The 27,913-nt window shown below is 42.4% G+C and overlaps 2 protein-coding genes across 4 annotated transcripts in view; one reads left to right on the top strand and one right to left on the bottom strand.

The window, feature by feature from the left end:
* The window catches only part of ZNF346 (zinc finger protein 346), a 70,329-nt gene extending 65,976 nt beyond the window's left edge, over positions 1 to 4,353 (top strand). For both annotated transcript variants that reach the window (XM_083182121.1, XM_083182123.1), the window contains one exon: positions 1,770 to 4,353. In XM_083182121.1, the coding sequence (XP_083038247.1) occupies positions 1,770 to 1,878 (109 nt within the window). In that variant the 3' untranslated portion in view covers positions 1,879 to 4,353. The remainder of the gene's footprint in view (positions 1 to 1,769) is intronic.
* The window catches only part of LOC146074234 (uncharacterized), a 62,844-nt gene that overhangs the window by 9,139 nt on the left and 25,792 nt on the right, over positions 1 to 27,913 (bottom strand). Inside the window, exon 4 of one of the 2 annotated variants that reach the window (XR_014473388.1) lies at positions 21,388 to 22,387. The exons of the other annotated variant lie outside the window; for it this stretch is intronic. The gene's annotated coding sequence lies outside the window, so the exon portion shown is untranslated. Of the gene's footprint in view, positions 1 to 21,387; positions 22,388 to 27,913 lie in introns of those variants that run through there. 2 annotated transcript variants of the gene reach the window in all.

Genomic DNA, 27,913 nt, shown 5'->3' with positions numbered 1-27,913 from the left:
AACAATCCACTGGCTTGCTCAAGAAATAACAGCCGTGCTACATTAGTTAATTAACTAGCAGTATGTATATATTAGATATTTCATTTTTGTCTCTATCACTGGCCAGTGAAATATATTAGTTTAATAATTTTTTACCTTTATACACTGCTCAAAAAAAATAAAGGGAACACGTAATCAACACAATGTAACGCCAAGTCAATCACACTTCTGTGAAATCAAACTGTCCATTTAGGAAGCAACACTGATTTAAAATCGTGTTCTGCAGGTGGTCACCACAGACCACTTCTCAGCTCCTATGCTTTCTGGCTGATGTTTTAGTCACTTTTGAAAGCTGGCGGTGCTTTCACTCTAGTGGTAGCATGAGAAGGTGTCTACAACCCACACAAGTGGCTCAGGTAGTGCAGCTCATCCAGGATGGCACATCAATGCGAGCTGTGGCAAGAAGGTTTGCTGTGTGTCAGCGTAGTGTCCAGAGCATGGAGGCGCTACCATGAGACAGGCCAGTAGATCAGGAGATGTGGAGGAGGCAGGACCGATACTGCTGCCTTTGTGCACGGAGGAACATTAGGAGCACTGCCAGAACCCTGCCAAATTACCTCCAGCAGGCCACAAATGTGCATGTGTCTACTGAAACAGTCAGAAACTTACTCCATGGACCCGACGTCCACAGGTGGGGATTGTGCTTACAACCCAACACCGTGCAGGATGTTTGGCATCTGTCAGTGAACACCAACATTGGCAAATTCGCCACTGGCGCCCTGTGCTCTTCACAGATAAAAGCAGGTTCACACTGAGCACATGTGACAGACGTGCAGAGTCTGGAGCAACCAAGGAGAACATTCTGCTGCCTGCAACATCCTCCAGTATGAGCTGTATGGCAGTGGGTCAATACTTGTGTGGGGTGGCATTTCTTTTGGGGGCCATACAGCCCTCCATGTTCTCGCCAGAGGTTGCCTGACTGCCATTAGGTACTGAGATGAGATCCTCAGACACCTTGTGAGACCATATGCTGGTGCGACCATATGCTGGTGCGGTTGGCCTTGGGTTCCTCCTAATGCAAGACCATGCTAGACCTCATGTGGCTGGAGTGTGTCAGCAGCTCCTGCAAGACAAAGGCATTGATGCTATGGACTGGCCCACCTATTCCCCAGACCTGAATTAAATTGAGCACATCTGGGACATCATGTCTCACTCCATCCACCAACGCCACGTTGCACCACAGACTGTCCAGGAGTTGGTGGATGCTTTAGTCCAGGTGTGGGAGGAGATCCCTCAGGGACCATCCGCCACCTCATCTGGAGCATACCCAGGTGTTGTAGGGAGGTCATACAGGCACATGGAGGCCACACACACACTACTAAGCCTCATTTTGAATAGTTTTAAGGACATTACATCAAAGTTGGATCATGAGGTCTTTAGTGTGTTTTTTTCACTTTAATTTTGATTGTGACTCCAAATCCAGACCTCCATGGGTTAATACATTTGATTTCCATTGATATTTTTTGTGTGATTTTGTTGTCAGCACATTCAACTATGTAAAGGCCAAAGTATTCAATAAGACGTGTTATGTTAGTGTTCCCTTTATTTTTTTTGAGCAGTGTATATACATTGATTCTAGTGTGTTATACTTTTATTTCTATATCAAACAACATTTCAGTGGATCTCATTGTCATCCTTTCTATGGAATAAAGTGAAAATATATAAATATATATATATAATGTGTCCATTTCTGCAGTTATATATTTTTTCTTGTTCTATTAATGCAACAGGACTAGTGTTTGGACAAGTGTAGAAGATGCAGAGGAGTTTATTGGTGATGGAGAGCTACAAAGGCATGACATTGGGACAACAGGAGAGGAAGAAGATCCCGATAACTAACATGATTAGATGCATCTGTTGTTGCTATGTCACACCATAATTTGACTGATTTGATTTTGAGCAACTTTATCAATGCTAACATTGTGGCCAGAGTATATCTGCAGATATATAAAAATGTTTAATATACCCACACATATAATAGCTTTCATTCAGAAAACTTGATAGGTGCAAATACGAGTCCAATTGGTATATTTACTGAAAGACAATTTTCATGATGAGTTTTCATTACTAAAAAACGGTTATTAATATTTAACAATTAATATAGAAAGTATTGTTAGTAAATGTGTGTCCCCTGAAACGGATTCAGTATTGAATCCCGGCGTTCAGAATCCCGGCGTTCAGAATCCCGATGTCGGAATCCCGACAAGGGGGGGACGTGGATCGCCCCCCCTTGCGGGCTCGCTGCGCTCGCCACGCAGCGGGCCAGGTGCCTCGCTACGCTCGGCACACTAATTTATTCTCTCTACAGGGGTGTCGTGGACACCCCAGGAGGGAGAATGTGTCGGCATTCCGGCGTCGGGATTCTGAACGCCGGCATCCCGACCGCCGGGATTTTAACTGCATCCCTCCTGAAACAACACAAATGTTGCAATAATGCCATTGATTAAATATTGATAAAAAAAAGATGGACCTTTAAATACTTGAACCCCCAAGAGAAGGAGGACAAGCCTAAAAAAATTGTAGGGAAAGGAATGTTGCTAAAGGTTTGGGCTTCTCCAATAATCACGCCTGTGTGGCCCGCGTGAACAGCTACACACCATCTTTAATTTTAAGTGTTAAAAATCAGCATGAAAACTGTATTTGGGATGTAATTATCTTCATTTGTATGAATATAGCCCCTCAAAATGTGCTCTTATGTACTAAGACCCAACATGTACATCAATACTCTACAGCATGCAAATGAACCCCCACATAATATTGCTCACTCCTAAAATCAGCTTACATTTTGGAGGGTTCCGTCATGGAAGAGTAGAATACTGCTTCATAAGGTGAAGCTAAATGGTGCGATTTGCACTGTTATATTTATTTTATATATACGTTAAGCAAGGATTTAAACATTTATTTTTTTAGACCATTCTATGGGGGATATTCAATCTTAGGTCACGACTGTCGGGATGGTCTGACAGCCGTGACCCTGTCCTGTTCTCAGCCGGCTCGACTGGCAATCCGCGGGTGGGATTTAATGTCCCTCCTGCCGAATGCTGAAAATGGGATGTGAGCGCGAGATATGTCCGTGGATCATCGAGATGCGGCCAGGAGCTTGACAATCCACGGCTGTTCTCGGCAGAACGGGCCCGACTGCTTCTAAAGTCAGGCCTATTCTGCCGAGATCCCTGTTCAATGCGGTCGAGAAAGTCCCACCCCTATTTCTCCCGTGGGGATTAGCGGCGGGAGATTGAATACCCCCTTATGTTGCTGGGTGAAAATAGTTTTTATACTCCAAGCTGTTTGCTGAATAAAACACCAATGGGCAGAAGTCAGTCAAACATTTCAACCATCTTTAAACTTATGTGAAGACATATGACCAAGTTTTTAATGTTACTCAAATGTCAAGATATTGGACCATCTTCATACCACTATAATAAAAAAATGTGTTGTATTCTGCTGATGCAAAGTATAAAACCTCTATAATCTGTTATATTTAAAACAAAATCCGCCCAATAATTTCCGTAACCTGAAATGTATTGCTTCTTTTCCACTAGCATTTCAAAACTTTATCTTTATATTTTTTGAGGTTTCAAGACAATACATGTGCATACATACTTGTATATTAACATATGTACACACAATTGTAAGAATAAAACTTTAAATAAGTGTTGATCACCCAGTTCTAATGAAAGTATACTCTTGCACATGATTGATACACCATAACTCTAGTGTGTATGTGTACATGGGCAAACTAGATAGAAGTTGTTCATATCTGCCATCCAATTGTATGTTTTATGTTTTCTTGCACTATGACACCTGTTTGAAGTCATATGCATTTGAAGATCAATCACAGGAGCTCCAGTAAAGGATCAGTGTTTTTTGTGTTATGGACTTACGATGTACTATAAGGAAAAAATATTTATTATTTACATTTCATTTGATATTTTTTATTGCCAGTGTATACTTTCTATGGGGTAAAGGTATATAATGGAGATTGGTGTGGCACTCAAGTAAAACAACACGGCAGGGTCAAAATAACTTTATAGTAGCTTTCCTAGTCTGGACAAGTCTTTTAGATGTTTATTTTCTGGAATCATTATTGAACAGCTACTGTGGAGAGAACCAACAGTCCGGCACCTTCTGAAAAATCAGCACTGGTCATATTTTGTATTAGAGGGAGCCCCAATGATATTCTGTTTCAACATTTTCTTTCATAAGCAGATGAACTGACCTGTTGTTATGATATAGCTTCAAACTTGTGCTGATGTATGCTTTGTTAGTGAACAGTTCAATGATTGTATTAAAAATAACATAAAAAACTGAAAATGAACAAGAACTTTTAATTGGAAACAAATGAAAATATCTACTCTTTTATTATGAATTTAGTGAAGTATATGAAAAGATGAATGGATATAAGGATACATATTTTTGAATAAGCCAGTTTTTATTTTACAAGCAAAAGCTTGTACTATCACGGCGCCCATCGCATGCGATACCGCGCGATGTTCCACAATGTCTTACAATTTTAAAATTGTATATGACATACAATGCCATGCGATGGGATGCGAGGGGCGGTGGTACGCGTCCTACGGCCTTTTCATACCCCCACTATCCACGTCGGCGTGGAGTCGATTTTATATAGTGTGGCGAGCCACCGAGCCCGACGCTTATAAAATCAACTCCACACCGACGTGGATAGTGGGGGTATGAAAAGGTCGTAAGACGCATACCGCCGCCCCTCGCGGGCACGCTGCGCTCGCCACGCTTCGGGTTCACGTTTATACTTGGGGGGTGACGTGGGGGTGGATACGATTTTCTGGCACAAAAAAAAGGAACCCATTTTTATATGTAGCAATTAAATCTGCCATCACAAACTTCTTTGGCAAAGTATTCCATATCTTAACTGCCCTTACGGTAAAGCAGGGGTGGGGAACCTTTTTTGTGCCAAGGGCCGTTTGTATGGGGGGAAAAAAATCTTTCGGCGGCCATATGTAAAAATTTCTCTTACAGATTGTCCTGCTGCAGCCGTCCCACGCTCCGGCGGCTGCCGCTGAGTAGGACTGACAGTCTCCGGCTGCTGTTGATTAAGAGGAATCTCGCGAGAATTACCGACCTCTCCCCTGTACTTGACACCTGGCAAAGCCTTCAGGCGGGTGGGTGGGCCACTCAGCCCGGGTACAGGGGCCGCATACGGCCCTCAGGCCTGAGGTTCTCCACCCCTGCTGTAAAGAAACTTTTCCTACGCTGGATGAGAAATTGCCTGTCCTCTAACTTTACGGTTGACCACATATCCTGTGCATCGTCCTTTTGGTAACAGATTGCCAGCTAGTTCACTGTATAGACCATATATGTATTTATATACATTAATCATATATCGTCTTAGATGCCACTTCTCAAATGTAAACATACCTGACCTGGCTAGCTTTTTTTCATAACCCAATAAACCTTAATCAATGTTTTTGCTTTTCTTTGAACCTTTTCAAGTTCCAATATGTCCTTTTTATGGAGTGCTGGCCAGAACTGTACACCGTATTCTAGATGAGGCCGTACCAATGATTTATTAAGTAGCAAAATTACAATGTATTCTATCCTCTTTGTGCTGCTCTTTGCCCCTTTTTATGGAGGCTAATACCTTATTGTCCTTCGCTGCTGCTCCTTGACATTGTATAGTGAAGTTTAAGCCCCATACACACTACACGAAGGGGGTCGCAGATGATACTGTCCATACACACTGAATGATTTTGGATGCCGATATTGGTCAGTGATGTCACCAGGGTCCGTTGAATGTGCAGGTCACTTGGCTATATTGCCAAATTGACCTTAATGTTTGGATCATATCACTCATTGTTAACGAAGAGCGGGAGCGTGCATAGTTATTGATATTATGAGCAATATCGCCCAGTGTGTATGGTTCTTCAGTCTGCTGTCAATGAGTAGCCCCAAGTCCTTCTCCATTAACAATTCCCCAACATCAGGCATGTCTAAACTATGGCCCTCCAGCTGTTGTGAAACTACACATCCCAGCATGCCTTGCAACAGTTTTACTATTACGAATGCTAACAACTATGGCAAGGCATGCTGGGATGTGTAATTTCACAACAGCTGGAGGGCCACAGTTTGGACATGCCTGCCCTACATAATTTATACTGTAGGCTGCTCATTCGTTTCTGCTCTCAAAATGCATAACCTTACATTTATAAATATTCATCTAACTCTTCCATTTTGTGACCAACCCTTCAGTTTTTAAGTCTTTCTGTAAAGAGACTGCATCCTGTTTAGTTTTAATTTCCTTACATAGTTTAGTGTCATCTGCTAAAATGGACACTGGTACTAGGCCATCGCATAAGTCCTTAATAACTATGTTAAAAAGAAGTGGCCCTAACATAGACCCTTGCAGAACTCCCCTTAACCCCTTCCTGACAGAGCCAGTTTTTGCGTTCCTGACAGAGCCCTTTTTTTCAAATCTGACATGTCTCACTTAAGTGGGGATAACTTTTTTTTGCTTTTACTTATCCCAGTGATTTTGAGTTTTTTCGTGACACATTGTACTTCAAATTAGTGGTAAATTTGGGTCGATACAGTCTGTGTTTTTTTGTGAAAAATACCAAAATGTCGTAAAAAAAATGGAAAATTTAGCAATTTGCAAAATGTTAAATTTTCTGCTTGTGAGACAAATAATCATACCACTCAAAATAGTTAATAACTAACATAGACCATATGTCTACTTTATGTTTCCATCATTATTTCAACTTCCTTTTAATTTTTTTGGACACTAGGAGGCTTACAATATGAATAGCAAATTCTCAAATTTTCAAGAAAATTTCAAACACTGATTTTTTTAGGGACCAGTTCAGTTCTGATGTGACTTTGAGGGACTTGTATGTGAGACACCCCCATAAATGATACCATTTCAAAAACTGCACCCCTCACAGTATTCAAAACAGCATTTTGGAAGTTTGTTAACCCTTTAGGTGTTTCACAGGAATTAAAACAAAGTGTAGGTGAAATTTCAAAATTTCATTTTTTTTGCAGATTTGCAATTTTAATACATTTTTCTAAGGAACACAGTAGATTTTACTAGAGAAATGTGACTAAAAATTGATTCCCCCAATTCTTTTGTTTTCATAAATATCCTATATGTGGCCCTAGTGTGCACGTTGACCAAACCACAGGCTTCATAATAGAAGGAGCACCTACTTGATTTTGGAGCCTCCTTTTTATGAGATTATTTTTTAGGCACCATGTAGGTTTCTAGGCACCATAAGATGCTAAAAGTTAGGAACCCCCCCACAAGTGACCCCATTTTGCAAACTACACCCCTCAGGGAATTCATCTAGGGGTATAGTGTACATTTCAAACCCCCAGGGGTTTCACCAATTGTGGTACAACTGGGCAGTGAAAATGAAAAATTATTTTTTTTACACAAAAATGCAGTTCTGGCTCCAAATTTGTCATTTTCAGAAGGTATGAAGGAGACAAAGCACCCCAAAATCTGTGCCCCAATTTCTCCCGAGTACGGCAATGCCTCACATGTGACCAAAAAATACCAGTTGGGTGCATGGCAGGACTCAGAAGGGAAGGAGTGATTTTTGGATTTTGCAGCTCAGATTCTGGTGGAATTTTGGTGGGTGCTATGTCGCATTAGCAAGACCCCCCAAGCACCAATACAGTGGAACCCCCCCACAAGTGACCCCATTTTGCAAACTACACCCCTCAGGGAATTGATCTAGGGGTATAGTGTACATTTCAAACCCCCAGGGGTTTCACCAATTTTGATACAAGTGGGCAGTGAAAATGAAAAATTAAATTTTTTTACACAAAAATGCAGTTCTGGCTCAAAATTTTTCATTTTCAGAAGGTATGAAGGAGAAAAAGCACCCCAAAATCTGTGCCCCAATTTCTCCCGAGTACGGCAATGCCTCACATGTGACCAAAAAAATACCAGTTGGGTGCATGGCAGGACTCAGAAGGGAAGGAGTGATTTTTGGATTTTGCAGCACAGATTTTGGTGGAATGAATGGTGGGTGCTATGTTGCACCAATACAGTGGAACCCCCCCACAAGTCACCCCATTTTGCAAAGTACACCCCTCAGGGAATTCATCTAGGGGTATAGTGTACATTTCAAACCCCCAGGGGTTTCACCAATTTTGATACAAGTGGGCAGTGAAAATGAAAAATTACATTTTTTTACACAAAAATGCAGTTCTGGCTCAAAATTTTTCATTTTCAGAAGGTATGAAGGAGAAAAAGCACCCCAAAATCTGTGCCCCAATTTCTCCCGAGTACGGCAATGCCTCACATGTGACCAAAAAATACCAGTTGGGTGCATGGCAGGACTCAGAAGGGAAGGAGTGATTTTTGGATTTTGCAGCTCAGATTCTGGTGGAATTTTGGTGGGTGCTATGTCGCATTAGCAAGACCCCCCAAGCACCAATACAGTTGAACCCCCCCACAAGTGACCCCATTTTGCAAACTACACCCCTCAGGGAATTCATCTAGGGTTATAGTGTACATTTCAAACCCCCAGGGGTTTCACCAATTTTGATACAAGTGGGCAGTGAAAATGAAAAATTACATTTTTTACACAAAAATGCAGTTCTGGCTCAAAATTTTTCATTTTCAGAAGGTATGAAGGAGAAAAAGCACCCCAAAATCTGTGCCCCAATTTCTCCCGAGTACGGCAATGCCTCACATGTGACCAAAAAATACCAGTTGGGTGCATGGCAGGACTCAGAAGGGAAGGAGTGATTTTTGGATTTTGCAGCTCAGATTCTGGTGGAATTTTGGTGGGTGCTATGTCGCATTAGCAAGACCCCCCAAGCACCAATACAGTGGAACCCCCCCACAAGTGACCCCATTTTGCAAACTACACCCCTCAGGGAATTCATCTAGGGGTATAGTGTACATTTCAAACCCCCAGGGGTTTCACCAATTTTGATACAAGTGGGCAGTGAAAATGAAAAATTACATTTTTTTACACAAAAATGCAGTTCTGGCTCAAAATGTTTCATTTTCAGAAGGTATGAAGGAGAAAAAGCACCCCAAAATCTGTGCCCCAATTTCTCCCGAGTACGGCAATGCCTCACATGTGACCAAAAATACCAGTTGGGTGCATGGCAGGACTCAGAAGGGAAGGAGTGATTTTTGGATTTTGCAGCACAGATTTTGGTGGAATGAATGGTGGGTGCTATGTTGCACCAATACAGTGGAACCCCCCCACAAGTCACCCCATTTTGCAAAGTACACCCCTCAGGGAATTCATCTAGGGGTATAGTGTACATTTCAAACCCCCAGGGGTTTCACCAATTTTGATACAAGTGGGCAGTGAAAATGAAAAATTACATTTTTTACACAAAAATGCAGTTCTGGCTCAAAATTTTTCATTTTCAGAAGGTATGAAGGAGAAAAAGCACCCCAAAATCTGTGCCCCAATTTCTCCCGAGTACGGCAATGCCTCACATGTGACCAAAAAATACCAGTTGGGTGCATGGCAGGACTCAGAAGGGAAGGAGTGATTTTTGGATTTTGCAGCTCAGATTCTGGTGGAATTTTGGTGGGTGCTATGTCGCATTAGCAAGACCCCCCAAGCACCAATACAGTGGAACCCCCCCACAAGTGACCCCATTTTGCAAACTACACCCCTCAGGGAATTCATCTAGGGGTATAGTGTACATTTCAAACCCCCAGGGGTTTCACCAATTTTGATACAAGTGGGCAGTGAAAATGAAAAATTACATTTTTTTACACAAAAATGCAGTTCTGGCTCAAAATTTTTCATTTTCAGAAGGTATGAAGGAGAAAAAGCACCCCAAAATATGTGTCCCAATGTCTCCCGAGTACGGCAATGCCTCACATGTGACCAAAAAATACCAGTTGGGTGCATGGCAGGACTCAGAAGGGAAGGAGTGATTTTTGGATTTTGCAGCTCAGATTCTGGTGGAATTTTGGTGGGTGCTATGTCGCATTAGCAAGACCCCCCAAGCACCAATACAGTGGAACCCCCCCACAAGTGACCCCATTTTGCAAACTACACCCCTCAGGGAATTCATCTAGGGGTATAGTGTACATTTCAAACCCCCAGGGGTTTCACCAATTTTGATACAAGTGGGCAGTGAAAATGAAAAATTACATTTTTTTTACACAAAAATGCAGTTCTGGCTCAAAATTTTTCATTTTCAGAAGGTATGAAGGAGAAAAAGCACCCCAAAATCTGTGCCCCAATTTCTCCCGAGTACGGCAATGCCTCACATGTGACCAAAAAATACCAGTTGGGTGCATGGCAGGACTCAGAAGGGAAGGAGTGATTTTTGGATTTTGCAGCACAGATTTTGGTGGAATGAATGGTGGGTGCTATGTTGCACCAATACAGTGGAACCCCCCCACAAGTCACCCCATTTTGCAAAGTACACCCCTCAGGGAATTCATCTAGGGGTATAGTGTACATTTCAAACCCCCAGGGGTTTCACCAATTTTGATACAAGTGGGCAGTGAAAATGAAAAATTAAATTTTTTTACACAAAAATGCAGTTCTGGCTCAAAATTTTTCATTTTCAGAAGGTATGAAGGAGAAAAAGCACCCCAAAATCTGTGCCCCAATTTCTCCCGAGTACGGCAATGCCTCACATGTGACCAAAAAATACCAGTTGGGTGCATGGCAGGACTCAGAAGGGAAGGAGTGATTTTTGGATTTTGCAGCACAGATTTTGGTGGAATGAATGGTGGGTGCTATGTTGCACCAATACAGTGGAACCCCCCCACAAGTCACCCCATTTTGCAAAGTACACCCCTCAGGGAATTCATCTAGGGGTATAGTGTACATTTCAAACCCCCAGGGGTTTCACCAATTTTGATACAAGTGGGCAGTGAAAATGAAAAATTACATTTTTTTACACAAAAATGCAGTTCTGGCTCAAAATTTTTCATTTTCAGAAGGAATGAAGGAGACAAAGCACCCCAAAATCTGTGCCCCAATTTCTCCCGAGTACGGCAATGCCTCATGTGTGACCAAAAAGTGGCAGGACTCAGAAGGGAAGGAGTGATATTTGGATTTTGCAGCACAAATTCTGGTGGAATGATGGTGGGTGCTATGTCGCATTAGCAAGACCCCCAAAGCACCAATACAGTGGAACCCCCCCACAAGTGACCCCATTTTGCAAACTACACCCCTCAGGGAATTCATCTAGGGGTATAGTGTACATTTCAAACCCCCAGGGGTTTCACCAATTTTGATACAAGTGGGCAGTGAAAATGAAAAATTACATTTTTTTACACAAAAATGCAGTTCTGGCTCAAAATTTTTCATTTTCAGAAGGAATGAAGGAGACAAAGCACCCCAAAATCTGTGCCCCAATTTCTCCCGAGTACGGCAATGCCTCATGTGTGACCAAAAAGTGGCAGGACTCAGAAGGGAAGGAGTGATATTTGGATTTTGCAGCACAAATTCTGGTGGAATGATGGTGGGTGCTATGTCGCATTAGCAAGACCCCCAAAGCACCAATACAGTGGAACCCCCCCACAAGTGACCCCATTTTGCAAACTACACCCCTCAGGGAATTCATCTAGGGGTATAGTGTACATTTCAAACCCCCAGGGGTTTCACCAATTTTGATACAAGTGGGCAGTGAAAATGAAAAATTACATTTTTTTTACACAAAAATGCAGTTCTGGCTCAAAATTTTTCATTTTCAGAAGGTATGAAGGAGAAAAAGCACCCCAAAATCTGTGCCCCAATTTCTCCCGAGTACGGCAATGCCTCACATGTGACCAAAAAATACCAGTTGGGTGCATGGCAGGACTCAGAAGGGAAGGAGTGATTTTTGGATTTTGCGGCTCAGATTCTGGTGGAATGAATGGTGGGTGCTATGTGGCATTAGCAAGACCCCCGAAGCACGGTGAAATTCTGAACCTAATAATCCATAGATGTGTGGTATATTTTAAAACACTCCTTTATACATAGGCCGGGTTTGTCGGGGCAAGTGTCACACTGGAAAATAGTTTGCTTTCTTATTCCCTTTTTATAGCAAACTTTTTTGTGTCCTGCCCTTTTTTCCAGTGGAGGGGATTTCATCAGGAAAATGCTGCCCTGGTACAATACGGGGGCCAGTACTAGAAGTACTGGGGCCCTCTGCCTGCTGGTTCCCAAATATTAGGCCCTTTATGACTTCCTCTTGAAAGTGCATAAATGTCCCCCTCTGGCCGGTGGAACGGAAAAGCACGTAAGCGTTATACAGTGCCATCTGGATGATATACACGGCCAGCTTCTTGTACCAGATTTTTGTTTTCCGCAGGGCACTGTACGGCTTCAGTACCTGATCTGAAAGATCCACTCCGCCCATGTACCTATTGTAATCCAGGATACAATTAGGTTTTGAGGTGTGGGTACTGGTACCTCGTACAGGGACGGAGGTGGTACTGTCTCCGTGAATTGTTGTCAGTATAAGGACATCCCTCTTGTCCTTATATTTGACCAACAACATATTTTCGGTGCATATTCCCCTGCTTTCACCCCTTCTCATTACTTGGGCAATGTGCGTTTTTGGGAGGCCTCTTTGGTTCTTGCGCACAGTACCGCAAGCTGCTGTACCTCTTGAACCAAGGGCCTTAAACAGGGGGATGCTGGTGTAAAAGTTATCCACATAGAGGTGATAACCTTTATCCAGGAAGGGGTGCACTAAATCCCAGACAATTTTTCCACTAACACCTACGAGGGAGGGGGGGCATTCTGGCGGTTCAATTCTTGAATCCTTCCCTTCATATACCCTAAACCTGTGAGTGTACCCTGAGGTGCTTTCACACAGCTTATACATTTTTATGCCATACCTTGCCCTCTTACTGGGAAGGTACTGGCGGAATTTAACCCTTCCTTTAAAATGTATAAGGGACTCGTCTATGCAAATGAATTTATCTGGGATGTACATGTCTTCAAATTTGGCACTGAAATGATCAATGACCGGCCTGACTTTGAATAGCCGGTCAAAGGTGGGATCATCTCTGGGTGGGCACTGTGCATTATCGTTGTAATGCAAAAATTTAAGGATCGTCTCAAATCGAGCCCGGGGCATGGCCATACGGTAAAATGGGGTGCTGTACAGAACATCTGTACTCCAATATTGCCTAATTTCTGGCTTTTTTACTATGCCCATATGAAACACCAGACCCCAAAACGTCATCATCTCTACTGCATCTACAGGGGTCCACCTAGCAAATGATGACGTGGGGTTTTGAGCAATAAACTGCTGGGCATATAAATTAGTTTGGTCCACCATTAAATTTATAAAATCATCAGAGAAAAATAATTTGAAAAAGTCAATTTCTCTGAGACCTGTGGAATCAAATTGGATTCCTGGCATGGCCAAAAACTCAGGAACCTGGGGCTCAAAATTGTCTGGTGGTGGGGTCCATACGAGATCAATTATTGGGGGGGGGGTCTCAGCTGCTCTACGGGGGCGTCTTTGAGGGGGTCCCTCATCACCAGAGGAGGAAGAGGAGCTTAAGGCGAATCCTTCAAATTCCCCGCTTGCATCACTGGCTGTGTCAGAGTCAGAAGCAAGCATGGCATATGCCTCCTCCGCTGAATACATTCTTCTGGATGACTGGGATGACATTTGGGATGACATTTGGGATGCCATTTTTATTTTTGTGTTACTGGTAGTGAAATGTTTCAACACGTGTATAGTGTAGGGGGGGGTACAAACTTTATTTCAACCCGGGGGGTATGTAGTGTGTAGTGTGTATGTAGTGCAGAAAAAAAAAATACTTTATACAAAAAAAAAAAATTGAAGGGGTTAAAAAAAAAAAAAAAATTGAAGGGGTTAAAAAAAAAATTGAAGGGGTTAAAAAAAAAATTGAAGGGGTTAAAAAAAAAAAAAAAAAGGTCCTGCGCCAAAAATTGAGCACAGATGTTGGTCAGTAACGTCCGTCACTGAACAGCGCTCAAAGGCAACAGGAATTTGATCAAAAAAAAAAAAAATAGATCAACCCTGTGCCGAAAAAGATGATCAGTGATGTACGTCACTGATCAGCGCACAGCGGCCACAGGACACCCACAAAATCACAGTGTGTGTAAAAAAAAAAATTAAAAAAAGACCCCACAGCACACACACAAAAAAAAAAGGTGATCAGTGATGCGACACTGATTACCAGTGAGGGGCAGCAGGTGCACAACCTTTGGTGCAACTGACAGTGCAACTGGCAGGTATATATAAAAAAAAAAAAACCTCTGCACCCCCAAAAAGTTGCTGATCACCTCAGATATAGTGATCAGCACAAAAGGCGGGGGCAGCAGACACAAAATTTAGCACTCTCTATCACTCTCTGTCACTATCTCTCTCTATCTCTCTATCTCTCACTATCTAACACTCTATGACACTGCAGCAGCAGCAGTGACAGGTATATATATATATATAAAAAAACCTGCGCCCCCAAAAAGTTGCTGATCAGTTAATTTATACTGATCAGCACAAAAGGGGGGGCAGCAGTCAGTTATATAAAAATATATAGCACAATCTGTCACTATCTCTATCTCTCTCTCTCTATCTCTCTCTCTCTATCTCTCTATCTATAACTATCACACTGCAGCAGCACAAAATATAGCACTCTCTGTCACTAGGCCTCTCTATCTCTCTCTATCTCTCTCTATATCTCTCTATCTCTCTCTCTCTATGTCTCTATCTATAACTATATCACACTGCAGCAGCACAAAATATAGCACTCTCTGACACTATCTCTCTCTATCTCTCTCTATCTAACGCTATTACACTGCAGCAGCACAAGTTCACAACACAGGAAGTCACAAGTAACAGGATCCAGGAAGCATCCAGCACACTACAAGCAGTGATGAAGCAGGCAAGATATTTGCAAGGATCAGGTAAGTATTTGGCAAGGTTCAGGTCAGTATACTGCGGCAGCTAGGCACGGTGACCGCACTGCACGCAATTCCAGACCGGAATGGCGTCTGCAGTGCAGTCACCGTTAGTTTAAATCGCCCTCCTTGGCTGTGATTGGTCCGTCGGTCCGACGAACCAATCACGGCCTTTGGGGGCGGGCGGGGTGAGGTGGGGTGACACCAGTGTCACCCTTACACCCCGCGGTGATTGGTGCTGTACTTTACAGCACCAATCACCTCCGATCGCGTGTCACCGGCGAACGTTATTCGCCGGTGACACAGAAAACGCTGTAATTGGCTGTTCACACTGAACAGCCAATCACAGCGATCGCCGACGGGGGGGCGACATCGCAGCCCCCCCTGGGCATGCACGGACATGTCTGCTGTCAGGGACAGCAGACATGTTGAAACTGTCACCGCGTCTATAGACGCGGTGACAGTTACAAGCCATGACGTACATTTACGCCATGTGTCGGGAAGTACTTCCCGACCATGACGTAAATGTACGTCAATTGTCGGGAAGGGGTTAAATTTTACATTTTCTATTTACCACAACTTTCTGATCTCTGATCTCCAGCCAATTAATCAAGTACAAATGGTGCTACCCAGCTCCCATATTTTATAGATCAACCTCATGTGAGGTACTGTATCAAAGGCCTTAGAAAATGTAAAGTAGACCACATCTACTGTGTTGCCCTGGTCTAATTCTCACTCTTCTCCTCCATAGAAGCTAATTAAATGAGTTTGGCATAACCTATCCCTCAAAAATCCATGCTGGTTCCCTCTAATAAGCATCTTGCTTGTCAAGTACTCCTGAATGCTATCCTTTAAAATACCTTCCAGTAAATTTCCCACTATTGATGTATATTTTAGTTTCCGCGCATTGCATCAATAACACTGGGAAGCAATACTGAATCGCTCAGCACAGATCACTTCCCTCACAGAGTCGCGCAGCAAAGTGTGCTGAGTGATCGGTCACTGCCCATGTTCTCAATAGAGATAACACATGCGATGACTAGATATTTCACTCATGCTTGAAATATCAATCCCGGTAATAGTGACTTGCGGGGACGCGCATTGCTATGGGCCCTACATGCGCAGCGCTTTGTGCTTAATTTCTAAGCAATCTATTAAAATCTTGTTAGATCGCTTAGGAAATAGGCAAAAATTGCTACATGTATGCCCAATTAGACCGATATCTCTCAATCCCATTAAATGTCCTCTATATGTATGAATTCAACACTACTCTGCGATCGATAAAAAAAAACCTATGTATGGAACCTTACTGATATTTACAATCTAAAGACAATTATGCTTATTTAGCAAATGTGTATGTTCAGTATGACTTGAAAGTAACTATGGCTTAATGTTTTATCAGCAGTCACTAAATTTACAGTGCCCCAAGTGGGCAAATTAATATGGTAGACAATTTTTTTTACTTAAAGTGGACCTGTTGCCTGCCACTCTATGGGCTGAGTCAATATGAAACTAGGGCTGTACACAATAGACCAACAGTGTATATGAGGCATGTCCAAACTGTGGCCCTCCAGCTGTTGTGACACTACACATTCCAGCATGCCTTGCCAGAGTTTTAGCATTGTCTAATAGCAAAACTGTGGCAAGGCATGATGGGACTTTTAGTTTCATAACAGCTGGAGGGCCATAGTTTGGACATGCCTGGTGTATATGTTGTGGCCTATCTCTCTGCATTGGTACTGCCCGCTTACATTAAGGTATGCCAACAGCATTATCCACCTGCTTCCAGATACTGTAAAACAAAATACTAATTCTCAAACTGAAAAGTGGCACCAGTTTCTTTGCAATTCTCCCTTTGTGTATTGACATTATAGTATGATAAAGAGTTGAAGTTTGCGATAGTTCCAATGTGCGTTATGGTAAACTGTTTAATCCCTTCATTGCTGAACCAATTTGGCACTTTTTGGCCTGCTCAAATTTCAAATTTGATATCAGGAAACATTTATACAGTACCCACACAAACTATCAGGGGCGTAGGAAGGGTGGTGCAGCCAATGCCCTCTGGGCGGAATTGGCCGCCTCCGCCCGCAATCATGATCACGTATGTGTCATTGCCCACTGCAATGTATAATAAAGTGTGTCTGGCTCCTCTGCCAGGTGCACCGCTACTTATACACTTTACATCAGACTGCATTGCAGCTGGTCTGGCCTGTGTGCTTTGCGCCCCCCAGTCTCCTGTAGTGTCTTCATGGACATCTCTCCCAGTCCTACAGTGACCTGCAACATGTAGCTATTCCATCCGCGTTGGGCTGCAGAAGAGTCGGTACTGGTAAAGATGGAGACTTCGGGCCCCCACAGTGATACACTGAGGAGCTGTGTTGTATGGGTAAGTGCTTCATTTCTGAGAGATTGAAGAAGGTATAATGTCTAAGGAGGGGTTCTACTTTGCTGCATAATGTGTAAAGGGGGATATATGTGTGGCATAATGTGTAAGGTTTTTTTTCTACTGTGGGATAAAATGCATGGAGCATTACTACTGTGGGCCATAAGGTTCGTGGAGCATTATTACTTTAGGGCATAATGTGCATGGAGCATTACTACTGTGCAGTGCAAAAAAACATGGCAATCACCTCAAATCAGCGCAACCTTTTACAAAAAGAATACAGCAACTAAAGATCTTCAATCTACTTACAACCACAGCACCTGTAGAAAGCAGTTGGTACGGTATATGTACTTTCTCAGTATAACACCAGCGATAACAAGCTCTGGAATAAAGTGGCTGCTGTCTTGCAGTTTGCTCAAGTGTGACGCATTAATCTGTGTGTGTTAGACAGCTAGGTGTGATGGTAAGAGAAGGCTTACACAGCCATAGGGGAGAATTTTAAGGAGAAACACAACCAAGTAGTAGTTAGGAAGTTTGCTTAATTAGATTTGACTATATGGTCATGGGTCATAGAAATGGTTACACTTCCTGGCAATTGTGGAATGTAAACATGTTTGACTGCCATGTAACATCTGTTCGTCTTCACCTCTAATGGCATATATAGTTACTGCCTGAGTTTTTTTTTTTAAAGTATCAAACTTTCTCATACCCCTTTTACACCAAAAACCCTGGTCGGACCCTGGTCTTTGAATGCTGGAGTATCCAGGGTCTGACCCTGCTTTATACCCCATTTACACAGCACTTTGACCTGGGTCGGACCTGGGTCTGCACCATTTACACTGAACCTGGGTCAGCCCTGCCTTAAATAATATTTTATATATATATTTATAGAAAAATATATATATATATATATATATATATAGAAATATATAATATATAGAAATATATTATATATATATATATATATATGTATATATGTATATATATGTATATATATATATATATATATATATATATATATATATATATATATATATATATATATATATATATATATATATATGGCAGGGCTGACCCAGGTTAAGTGTTTTTTTTTTTTTAAGGTGCTGGGGGTGCCGGAGGGTACCTGTCCTGCCTGCTGTGCTTGGTGTACCTGGGGGTACCGGGGGGTGCAAGGGGTGCTGGGGGTACCTGTCCTTGCTGCGGTCGGATCTCAGCGGAGAAGTCAGATGATGTGCGCCGTTGCTGTACCACCCCCCCCCCCCCTCCCCGGCAGACGGTCCCTGCGGCGTGCGGCGTATGGAGTGTCAGTGGCGGGGGTCCCTCTGGCGCATGGGAACTAGTACTAGTTCCTATGCGCTGGAGGGACCGCCGATACTGACACTCCATACGCCGCAGGGACCGGCTGCCGGATGGGGGGGGGGGGGGGGGTGATACAGCAGCGGCGCACATCATCTTCTCCGCTGAGATCCGACCGCAGGCAGGACAGGTACCCCCAGCACCCCGGTACCCCCAGCACAGCAGGCTGACAGGTACCCCCCTCTCCTCAGCAGCCGCAGGGACCCCCCTCCTCCCGCAGCAGCTGGGAACATCTTCCCCAGCGCTGCACGCTGTGGACCCGCTGCGGGTGCCTGCACCCGCAGCGGGACCATTTACACCGACATTTACACGGGTCCTATCCGTGTTCTACCCAGGTCAGGACCTGGGTAGAGGACCCGTGTAAATGGAAACGGATACCCCCCATTTACACCGCCGCGGATCCGGGTCTGACCCGCCGCTGACCCGGATTTTTCGGCGGTGTAAAAGGGGTATCAGTAAAACATACTAACCACATTGTTTATGGGGGGTGGTGCAGTATCCGTGATTAACAGATTGAGAAATAATGGCATTAAGTCAGAGGCAAACCTTTTAACCTCTGCAGACCAGATGTTAATGCCTGCTGTCTGAATGACTGTACTAGGAAAACCATTGAGTGAAATAGCTATATCATCAGAACTCTTTGATTTTTTTAGTATGTGTTTTGTTGGGGTATTTCTCTAAATCTGCCCTATGCAATGGCAGATCCTGTGCAAATCTGATAAAGTATGACAATCTGCTTCCTCTAACTCCTTTATATACATATTGATGTGTTCATAGAGGGTATTTTATATTACAGACCTGTTCATGTAGGCCACTGCTAAATCTAAAGGCCATTTCTTACTACTTATTCTTCTAGATCTCTCGGCTGCCTTTGACACTGTTGACCACTCTCTTCTCCTACAAACACTACAATCTCTAGGTCTTCAGAACACAGCCCTTTCTTGATTCTCATCCTACCAATCAAATCGCTCTTTCAGTGTTCGCTTCTCTGATTCTATCTCCTATTCACTACCTCTGTCAGTTGGAGTACCACAAGGCCCAGTCTTCGGTCCTCTGCATTTCTCAATCTATACCTCCTCTCTTGGCACTCTAATCAACTCTTTTGGATTTCAGTATCATCTGCATGCTGATGATACTCAAATGTATCTATCCTCCCCAGAATTGTCACCACCAGTATTGCTCCGTGTCTCTAAATGCCTTTCTGCCATTTCATCTTGGATGTTATCTCGCCACCTCAAACTCAACATTTCCAGTAATCATACTCCCACCAGGCAAGAGTAGTTACCAACCTGATATCTCCATCACTGTTGAGAACACAACAATCAATTCAACTCCACAAGCTCGCTGCCTAGGGTCATCCTCGATTCTTAACTGTCCTTTATTCCTCACATTCAATCTGTATCTAAATCATGTTACATGAATCTAAAAACATCCAAAATGTATCCGTACCTCATACAAGACACTGTAAAAACTCTAATCCATGCACTCATTATATCACACATTGATTTGTGCAATAGCTTCCTTTCCAGTCTTCCTAAGAAAAGACTCTCACCGCTACAATCCATTTTGAATGCAGACGCGAGGCTGATCTTCCTGGCTAGACGTTTAACGTCTGCTTATTCACTCTGTCAGTCCCTCCATTAGTTGCCTGTATTTTACCGCATTCAATATAAAATATTTTTACTTATAATAATCCTAAATATATCCCCACCCAACCTCTCCGCTCTGGACAAGATCTGCATCTCTCATCCACACTCATTACTTACTTAAATGTGCAGGATTTTTGTTGGGCAGCACCCATTCTATGGAATGCCCTTCCATGCACATTAACACTCTCCTCTAGCCTCCTCGAATTTCCAAGCGTTCCCTGAAAACTCACCTCTTCAGGCAAGCTTATCATGTTTCAGAACCTCACATAACCTACAGTAGCATTCATATCTGATTGCATCCCATCAGGACTGTCTTCTAATCTGGTGGGACTGCCATGCTATGTAATTATATCCTCATGTATCCCTCCTATTATCCCTATAGATTGTAACACTGCGAGAAGGTTAGTTTTTCTGAAAAGTATGTTTGAATTATATAGATTCCCCTATGGCTGAATTAGCCTCTAAACCTCAGATCCGGGCTGAGAGAAAGAAGTTATATATACACATACAGTTAATTTATATACCTATGCTATATGAAGCACTGAAATTAACTATATGTGTATATATAACTTCATTTAAATGTACTTTTCAGAAAAATTATGTATATTTAATTATTTTTTTTAAATAGTAGATGGTATTGGGGACTTGAACAGAGCCATTACAGTCGCACAAATGACATCAGCCCCACCTGCAGTGCACATGGTTTTGTCCATTATAGAGAGCATTTGTTTTTGCGAGTGAACCAGAATCAGACCCTTAGTCCCGAGTTGCTTACTATCAAACTATGCAAAATTCCAAATTGTTGCACGTGCACTAACCCGGGATTTGGCTTCTATTGTGGAAGGAGTCTCAGCTGCATGATCTATAATCTGTTATAATTGAAAGCTTTACTGTCAGTTTGCTGTTCTTAAGAGGATCAAAGCTTAATTACGCATTAATAATTCCATGCAAAAGTGGAAATGCATCTTAATCCAATATAAATTGACACTGAAAGAAAAAACAGTTATTAGTTTTAATGTTAGAGAAGATATAAAAAAAATTGCAATTCTACACAAATGTTTACTCTTTCTGTAATTATGATGTGAAGAGTCCAGATAGATGAGCGAATTGTACATAGTTTATTAGCAGCTGATGCATTGCCAGTAATAAAGGGCAGGTTTGGCATTACAGTATTCAAAGTCATATTATGTAAACAATTGATAAAAGTAATAGCAGTACAGGAATGCTTGAACTAAAATACATAAGATTTAGGCAGGCACAGGTTCCTGTAATGAAGCTGGCTATATGGGTTTGGCAGGAAGTGGAATTCAGCATTGTTCTTGATCCACTTTCCAGAGGTAAAGCGGTTTCACTTTGAGTTTAAGACAGACCAAACATTAAAGGAACACTCAAAAACATATGCTATTTAATATGTATTGTACAACACTACAGAAAACTAAAACTCAACTCCCAAATTGTATTTTCACTTATGACCTGTAAATGTATAATTTATTGTTGTGAATTAACCTGACTTTCCATTCAATCTCTCAGGTATTTAGGTAAGTCTGAATAAGATCTTATACAGGACTAAACTACATTCCCGGGAGGCTCCTGAAAATCGAGTGGCTCTCCAGGAAGAAGAATGTTTTTTTGTATGTCAGACACTAATGGAAGCCCATGCTAAGAAAGGCCATTGTCATGCCTGGGCAAACAGTATGACCATAAAATCCAGCTCTTATGTGGGGTATTCATTTACCCACATTTTTCCTGACAATTATCAAGCTATATTTAGCATTTGTAAAACCTTATTGGGTAGAAAGGCACAGATGTTAACCAATTAGGAACCACCTCTCTGTTACATCACTTCATTTTTGTCAACATCAGAAACTTGAGCTAAAAAATTACAACAAGCAGTCTAGCATCAGCTAGCTCCCTTCTCTCAACTAGATTCCGCCACCTGCTATCTCCAACACCTTCAACCTCAATATCCTCAGTAATAAACTGAGGTAGTCCTGAATCCAATTAGATAAGGCTAGATCACTCCTTCCCATCCAGGATTTTTCAGAAGAATGCTTGGCCTGTTGCTGCTGTTGGGGCTAGATCTTCTTCCCAGAAGAGGACCAAGAAGACTAATATGAAAAAAAAAAAAACAATTGACTGTTAAATAATCCTTTGAAAAAGGAAACAAATATGAAAGCTTCCACAGCAGATCACTGACACCATGACGGCCATGCTAGTTTTGTATCTGCGGCCAATATCATTCCCATTAATGCTGTAGGTTTTAGACAGTTGAGGTACTGGGGGAAATTTACTAAAGGAAATTTGTAAAAAAAAAAATAGGTGTATTTGTATCCAGAAATACACTCATTTTTGACATCTACTATCCCGAAAATACGTCAATTCGTATTCGTATTGATGTGCTATCAATACGAATACGAATTGACGTATTTTCGGGATAGTAAATGTCAAAAATAAGTGTATTTCTGGATACCAATACACCTAAATTTCCCCCACTGTGTCCCTGGCTACCAAATTCCATATTGGTTTGATTTTACTAGAGAAGCAAAACCTGGACTGTACCAAGATGTTGGCCTATTAAATTCCACAAATATACCCCTATATATTTTTAACATGCACCTGGTTATTAGCACACGTCCTGCCTTTTGTTTTTTTGTATTCAATCAAAGCCATAGTGTGTCCATCAATGCAGGACCTGTACTGCATATGTCCAAATTACAGACCATTGGTAGTTTGCGATTTGTGCCACACCACCAACATCTGAATCAGGCCCAATATGTATAAAGGCAATGTAATAGTGTACTCTCTTTATACAATTTAGCAAACATATATAGCACCCTGCTCTTCTTAATCAAGTAAGCTGAAAATAATATGTTGAATTTGTGTCAACTAAAATAAACACACATTTCCCGGCTCTCAATATTGTGGAGGACAGGTCTATACACGTAGAGAAGCTATACTACTGGAATGGTATATCATACTGTATATATGTGTAGGTGGAAATCATTTGCAAAAGAATGCCGTCCCTCAATAAAAAAAAATTTTTTTGTTACCCACTTAACACATGTACAGTAGCATAACTTCACCTTTAAAACATAATTGAAAAAGCCAGAAAGGCATGCTGAATGAAGGCTTTTACTTGGACCTACAGAACAGCTCTCTTGCATCTGAGTCACTTTGAAACAGAAAGCAGCCATCTGTGAAAACACCCAGGCATTCAAGATACACAAGAACCTCACATGGTTTAGACCTCTCCGCTTCCTACATGTAGCTATGCATTTATATAACCAGCAAATTGTTTGTTAAGATTTTTATTGGTCTATTTAAAACCTCATTTTGAGCAGCTTCCTAGAGCTGGTTACTTCCATATATGAGAGAAACATGAAAACTACTAATAGTCACCCTTGATAACGCAAAGATTTGTTTGATTGATTGATTAGATATGATTGATAACCCAAACTTGTATATATTTACTTTATTACCTTTAAATATAACGGCAACGCTGAAATGATTGCACACCAACACAACCTTGTTATAACATGTATGACAATGCTTTACTTAAAGAATAGCTTCATTACAGGTATTTGCAAATGCAGACTAACACAAGAAACATAAAATTGATTAGCTAATACTTAAACAGTAATTCTAAATCAAAATGGACACCTTTCAAGGACAGTGATCAGCCATGATTAAACCTCCTTCATAGTTACCTCCAGCCCCCGTGCCTGCTTGTTCTTCCTCAAGTGCCTGCCGCCTCCTTCTCTAACTCTGATATTTAAACCTTAATCACATTAATTAATTACTCATAAGCATTGAGTCTTATTGGCAAGCTCTGCTTTCCATCATGATGTCATAATTAACCCAACACCCAACTTCCTTGTAACTAGGCACAGTGGCCTTAGGGTCTACGCATGTGTGGCCCTGTTCCCATATTATTCAGTTTGTGGAGACTAGCTTTCTGTCCTTGCTCCATTATAATGTCAACATCACATTCTTAAGCTTCTAAAACCAAAAAACAATTCTCTATAAGAAATCACCTTTACAGCATTGTTCTGAATGATCAGCCATTTTATAATGTTATTATGCAAGTCATGATTCAACAAAATGGCTGCTGCTTCTAACAAACACCTGCTGCTTAGCGCAAAGGGTAGGCCTCATATGCCGTGGCTAGTACCTTGTGCAACAAGCTAACGCCACCTGCAGCAATAAATTACAATATTTGAGAAAACAGAGTATAACAAAAGTATAGAATTATTGATGCGTTATTTCTGTTTTAATACCCTAATTATCAGATATTTTAGATTTGGTGCTAGTTTACTTTTGTTCAGTTATAAGCCTCAGAGATAAATTCTCTACTGCATCTCTGCATGTTCACAAAAATATTGATCATCATTAACTTCAGTAACCTTGGTCCCGACTCACTGATGGACGCAAACCGGTTTTCACAGGTGAGTGATTATTAGCAGTCTGTGCATCTATCCACGTCACACTGCAACCAGTTCTCGGGGGGTTAGCTGCAAATATTAAGTATCACCAGATAGTATGTAGGAGGGAGCGCAGCAGGAATCTCCGATCCCTTCTGCGATCCCTCATGCACCGCTGCATCCCCCATAGGTTATTGTGGGTGAATGCAAAGCTGCCTGATGTATCAACATCGGGCAGCATCACGTTGGTTCCCTTGGCTATCGCCCTTCTAAGGTGGTTGTAGCCTATGGACTGTAGACTGCACCACCACCGGGTCAGTGTGGTTAGAGGGGGGTGTCAGGGCTGACCACGCAAGAGCAGGCCCCCGCACCCGACTGAGTGCAGTGCATCGCAGGAACGGGCTCTTTCTGAGCCCTGTACCTGCATGTGCAGGACGATACATCCACACGATAGGATCAATGTGATCCTATGCGGTAATATTCCTTAATAAATGGGCTCCTTATTCCCCAAAATGACTGACAGTGAGCGACTGTTTGAGGGATGTAACAGGGAGTGACTGCAAATACACCGGTGTGTCATGGCCATTTTGGTTCTATGTTTGAAGCAGAGATGGTTCTGAATGCAGCTGCATTGTCTCCATTGTCTTACTTCCTGCGGCCATGCTGCACAGCAATAGAGCTACTCAGACTTCAATAATTGAGTTACAATGAAGGCTGTGTCCAGCATCCATCGCAAAGATGGGATATGCAAAGCTGCCAGTAGGCAGCAGCACATCCAGTGTGTACAAATTCTCAGCTGCAAATAACTTACTGGCAGAGGTGTAACTAGTTGTTTTGGTGCCCAGGGCAAACTAAAAAACAGCCTCCAACATTTTCAATGTCAATAGAAAATGGCTTACGGAAAAGCTGTATTTCCTCTTCATGGAGATGAAGCTCTTTAAATCTAAATTGAAACTCCTTTTGCAATTTTTCCAGTGAATCCACACATGTTTTGTTTGGGAATGCACTCAATGGTTTTCGAGGGAGGGAGAGAGAGCCAGTCAAGCGCAGCCCAATTAGTGCTCACCAGCGTAGCCCAAGTAGTGACCATGGGACTCACCTCTTCAGGGGGTAATAATGCTCCCAACCTCCTCCAAGCTGCCTCTGTGCTGTGATGCCTCAGTTTCCCGCACTCTCTCCCCCGCTCTTCGCACTCCCGCTTCGGACCATCACTGCCCACAAGTCACCGCTCAGACGGCCCTCCCAAATGCCCTGGTTTCCTCTGAATCCTGGGAGATGAGAGTTGTAGTCCGTCTGCGCTGTTCGCTTCCTCTCACCACCTGAAGCTAGATTGCAGCCGGACAACAATTCTCATGATCCAGCGCTTCAGCTGGCCAGCCAATCGGCGGCGGCTGCCGCCCCCTCTCCCCCTTCCACCAATGACCGTCCTTCTCATGTAAAAAAAAGTCAGACAGGCAGCGGCGGCATAAACACCCGGCAGGCCATATAAATGTCCTCAGCGGGCCGCATGTGGCCCATGGGACGTAGTTTGAGGACCCCTGGCCTAATGTATTTCGCGAATGGATCAGCTGGAGATGCAGCAGTGAAGATAAAAGTTCCAGCATCAATGCTGGCTGCTTGCAGCAATCTTCCTCCTGGATCATACACGTGTTTCACCAACGTCTGGCTTTCTCAGGCTGGGTAACCTGGAAAATGTGAGCTGTTTGAGAACCTGATATACGGTATGGAGGAGCAGCCCAGCTGTTCAGTATATTATGTTGTGAGAACATATTATATGTAAAAGTAAATGCATTTTTTTTCTTGTGGAGCTCTGGCATGTAGCACACATAAAGGTGCCCACACGCTAGAATGATTTTTTTTTACCGATTTCCGATAAATTGACCGATATTTTGTCTGATGTTTACCGAAAATCGGCAGATATCGGTCCGATGCGCGCTTCCGTGGATCTTTTGCTAAATCTTCTGATGTTACATGTTGCATGAAAGATCAGAAGATTTGTTCTGATATATAACAAAAAGCAGAAATAGTGGACATCCTCCGGGAGAAGGCTGCTGCTTTTCTCTTGCGGTGTTCTTGGTCCGGATTTCAATCTCTGTTCCGCACTGGTATTAGATCTATTGCTGAACCTGCTTATTTCCATAGGACCTTGCTGCCTTGCCATTGTTGGAATATCTTTATGCCCTTTTTATCATCTACATATTGTAAGTGTATTAAAATTCTTGTTTTATCAAAGATCATTTGCACTATTTCTGCTTTCTCTTATACCGCCCTTCCCACATTATGGCCCTTATTCAGATCTGATTGCAGTACAAATTTGTTTGGAAAATGGGCAAAACCATGTGCACTGCAGGTGGGGCAGATGTAACGTGCAGAGAGAGTTAAATCTGGGTGGGGTGTGTTGAAACTGAAATCTAAATTGCAGTGTAAAAATAATGCAGCCAGGATTTACCCTGCACAGAAACAAAATAACTCACACAAATATAACTCTCTCTGCACATGTTACATCTGCCCCACCTGCAGTGCACATGGTTTTGCCCATTTTTCAAACAAATTTGTACTGCAATCAGATCTGAATAAAGGCCTATATGTGAGAATGGACGGATATTGTTTCAGGCATCCCAGTCTACACTGATCATTGTAATACCTGAATACCAGAATATTGAATAAATATGGTGATGTTATTTTACTTATTGTGAAGGTTATACACTGAGCGCTGTGTGTGATTCACTATCTGTGTGTTCTGTACAAATATTCTTTGGGGTATTTACTGGATGTTTACCCTCTGGTGTCTATTTCATTAAGCTGCACAGTGTTTTAATTGCGCACTGGAGTTGTAACTCCTTTTCTTGTATACGTAGATCCTTGTGAAGTGTTAAATGGGCCCGATGTGTATCAACTACGGTGGTGGCAGACATGCCAGTTGGATGAAAGGGATCATTCTGCGGAGCAGTGTATTAGTTTGCTTTAGTAATAGAAATATTTAGGAATGGAAACCTGCAAATATGAGATGTACGTGTGAGGGAGGGTCCTATTCTAAATTCGGGTATGGATCATAGGATAGACAGCAACAAGGTCGACAAGCATTAGGTTGACACCACTAGGTCGACATGACTGAAAGTCGACATGCATGAAGGTCAACATGGGTTAGGTCGACACAAGCATTAGGTCAACATGGGGAATGTCAACAGCCAAAAGGTTGACGTGGGGTTTTTC

Source organism: Crinia signifera, chromosome 4 (assembly GCF_055691185.1).
Source record: "Crinia signifera chromosome 4, ASM5569118v1, whole genome shotgun sequence".
Classification (NCBI taxonomy): domain Eukaryota; kingdom Metazoa; phylum Chordata; class Amphibia; order Anura; family Myobatrachidae; genus Crinia; species Crinia signifera.
This window is presented reverse-complemented; position numbering and strand designations above follow the sequence as displayed.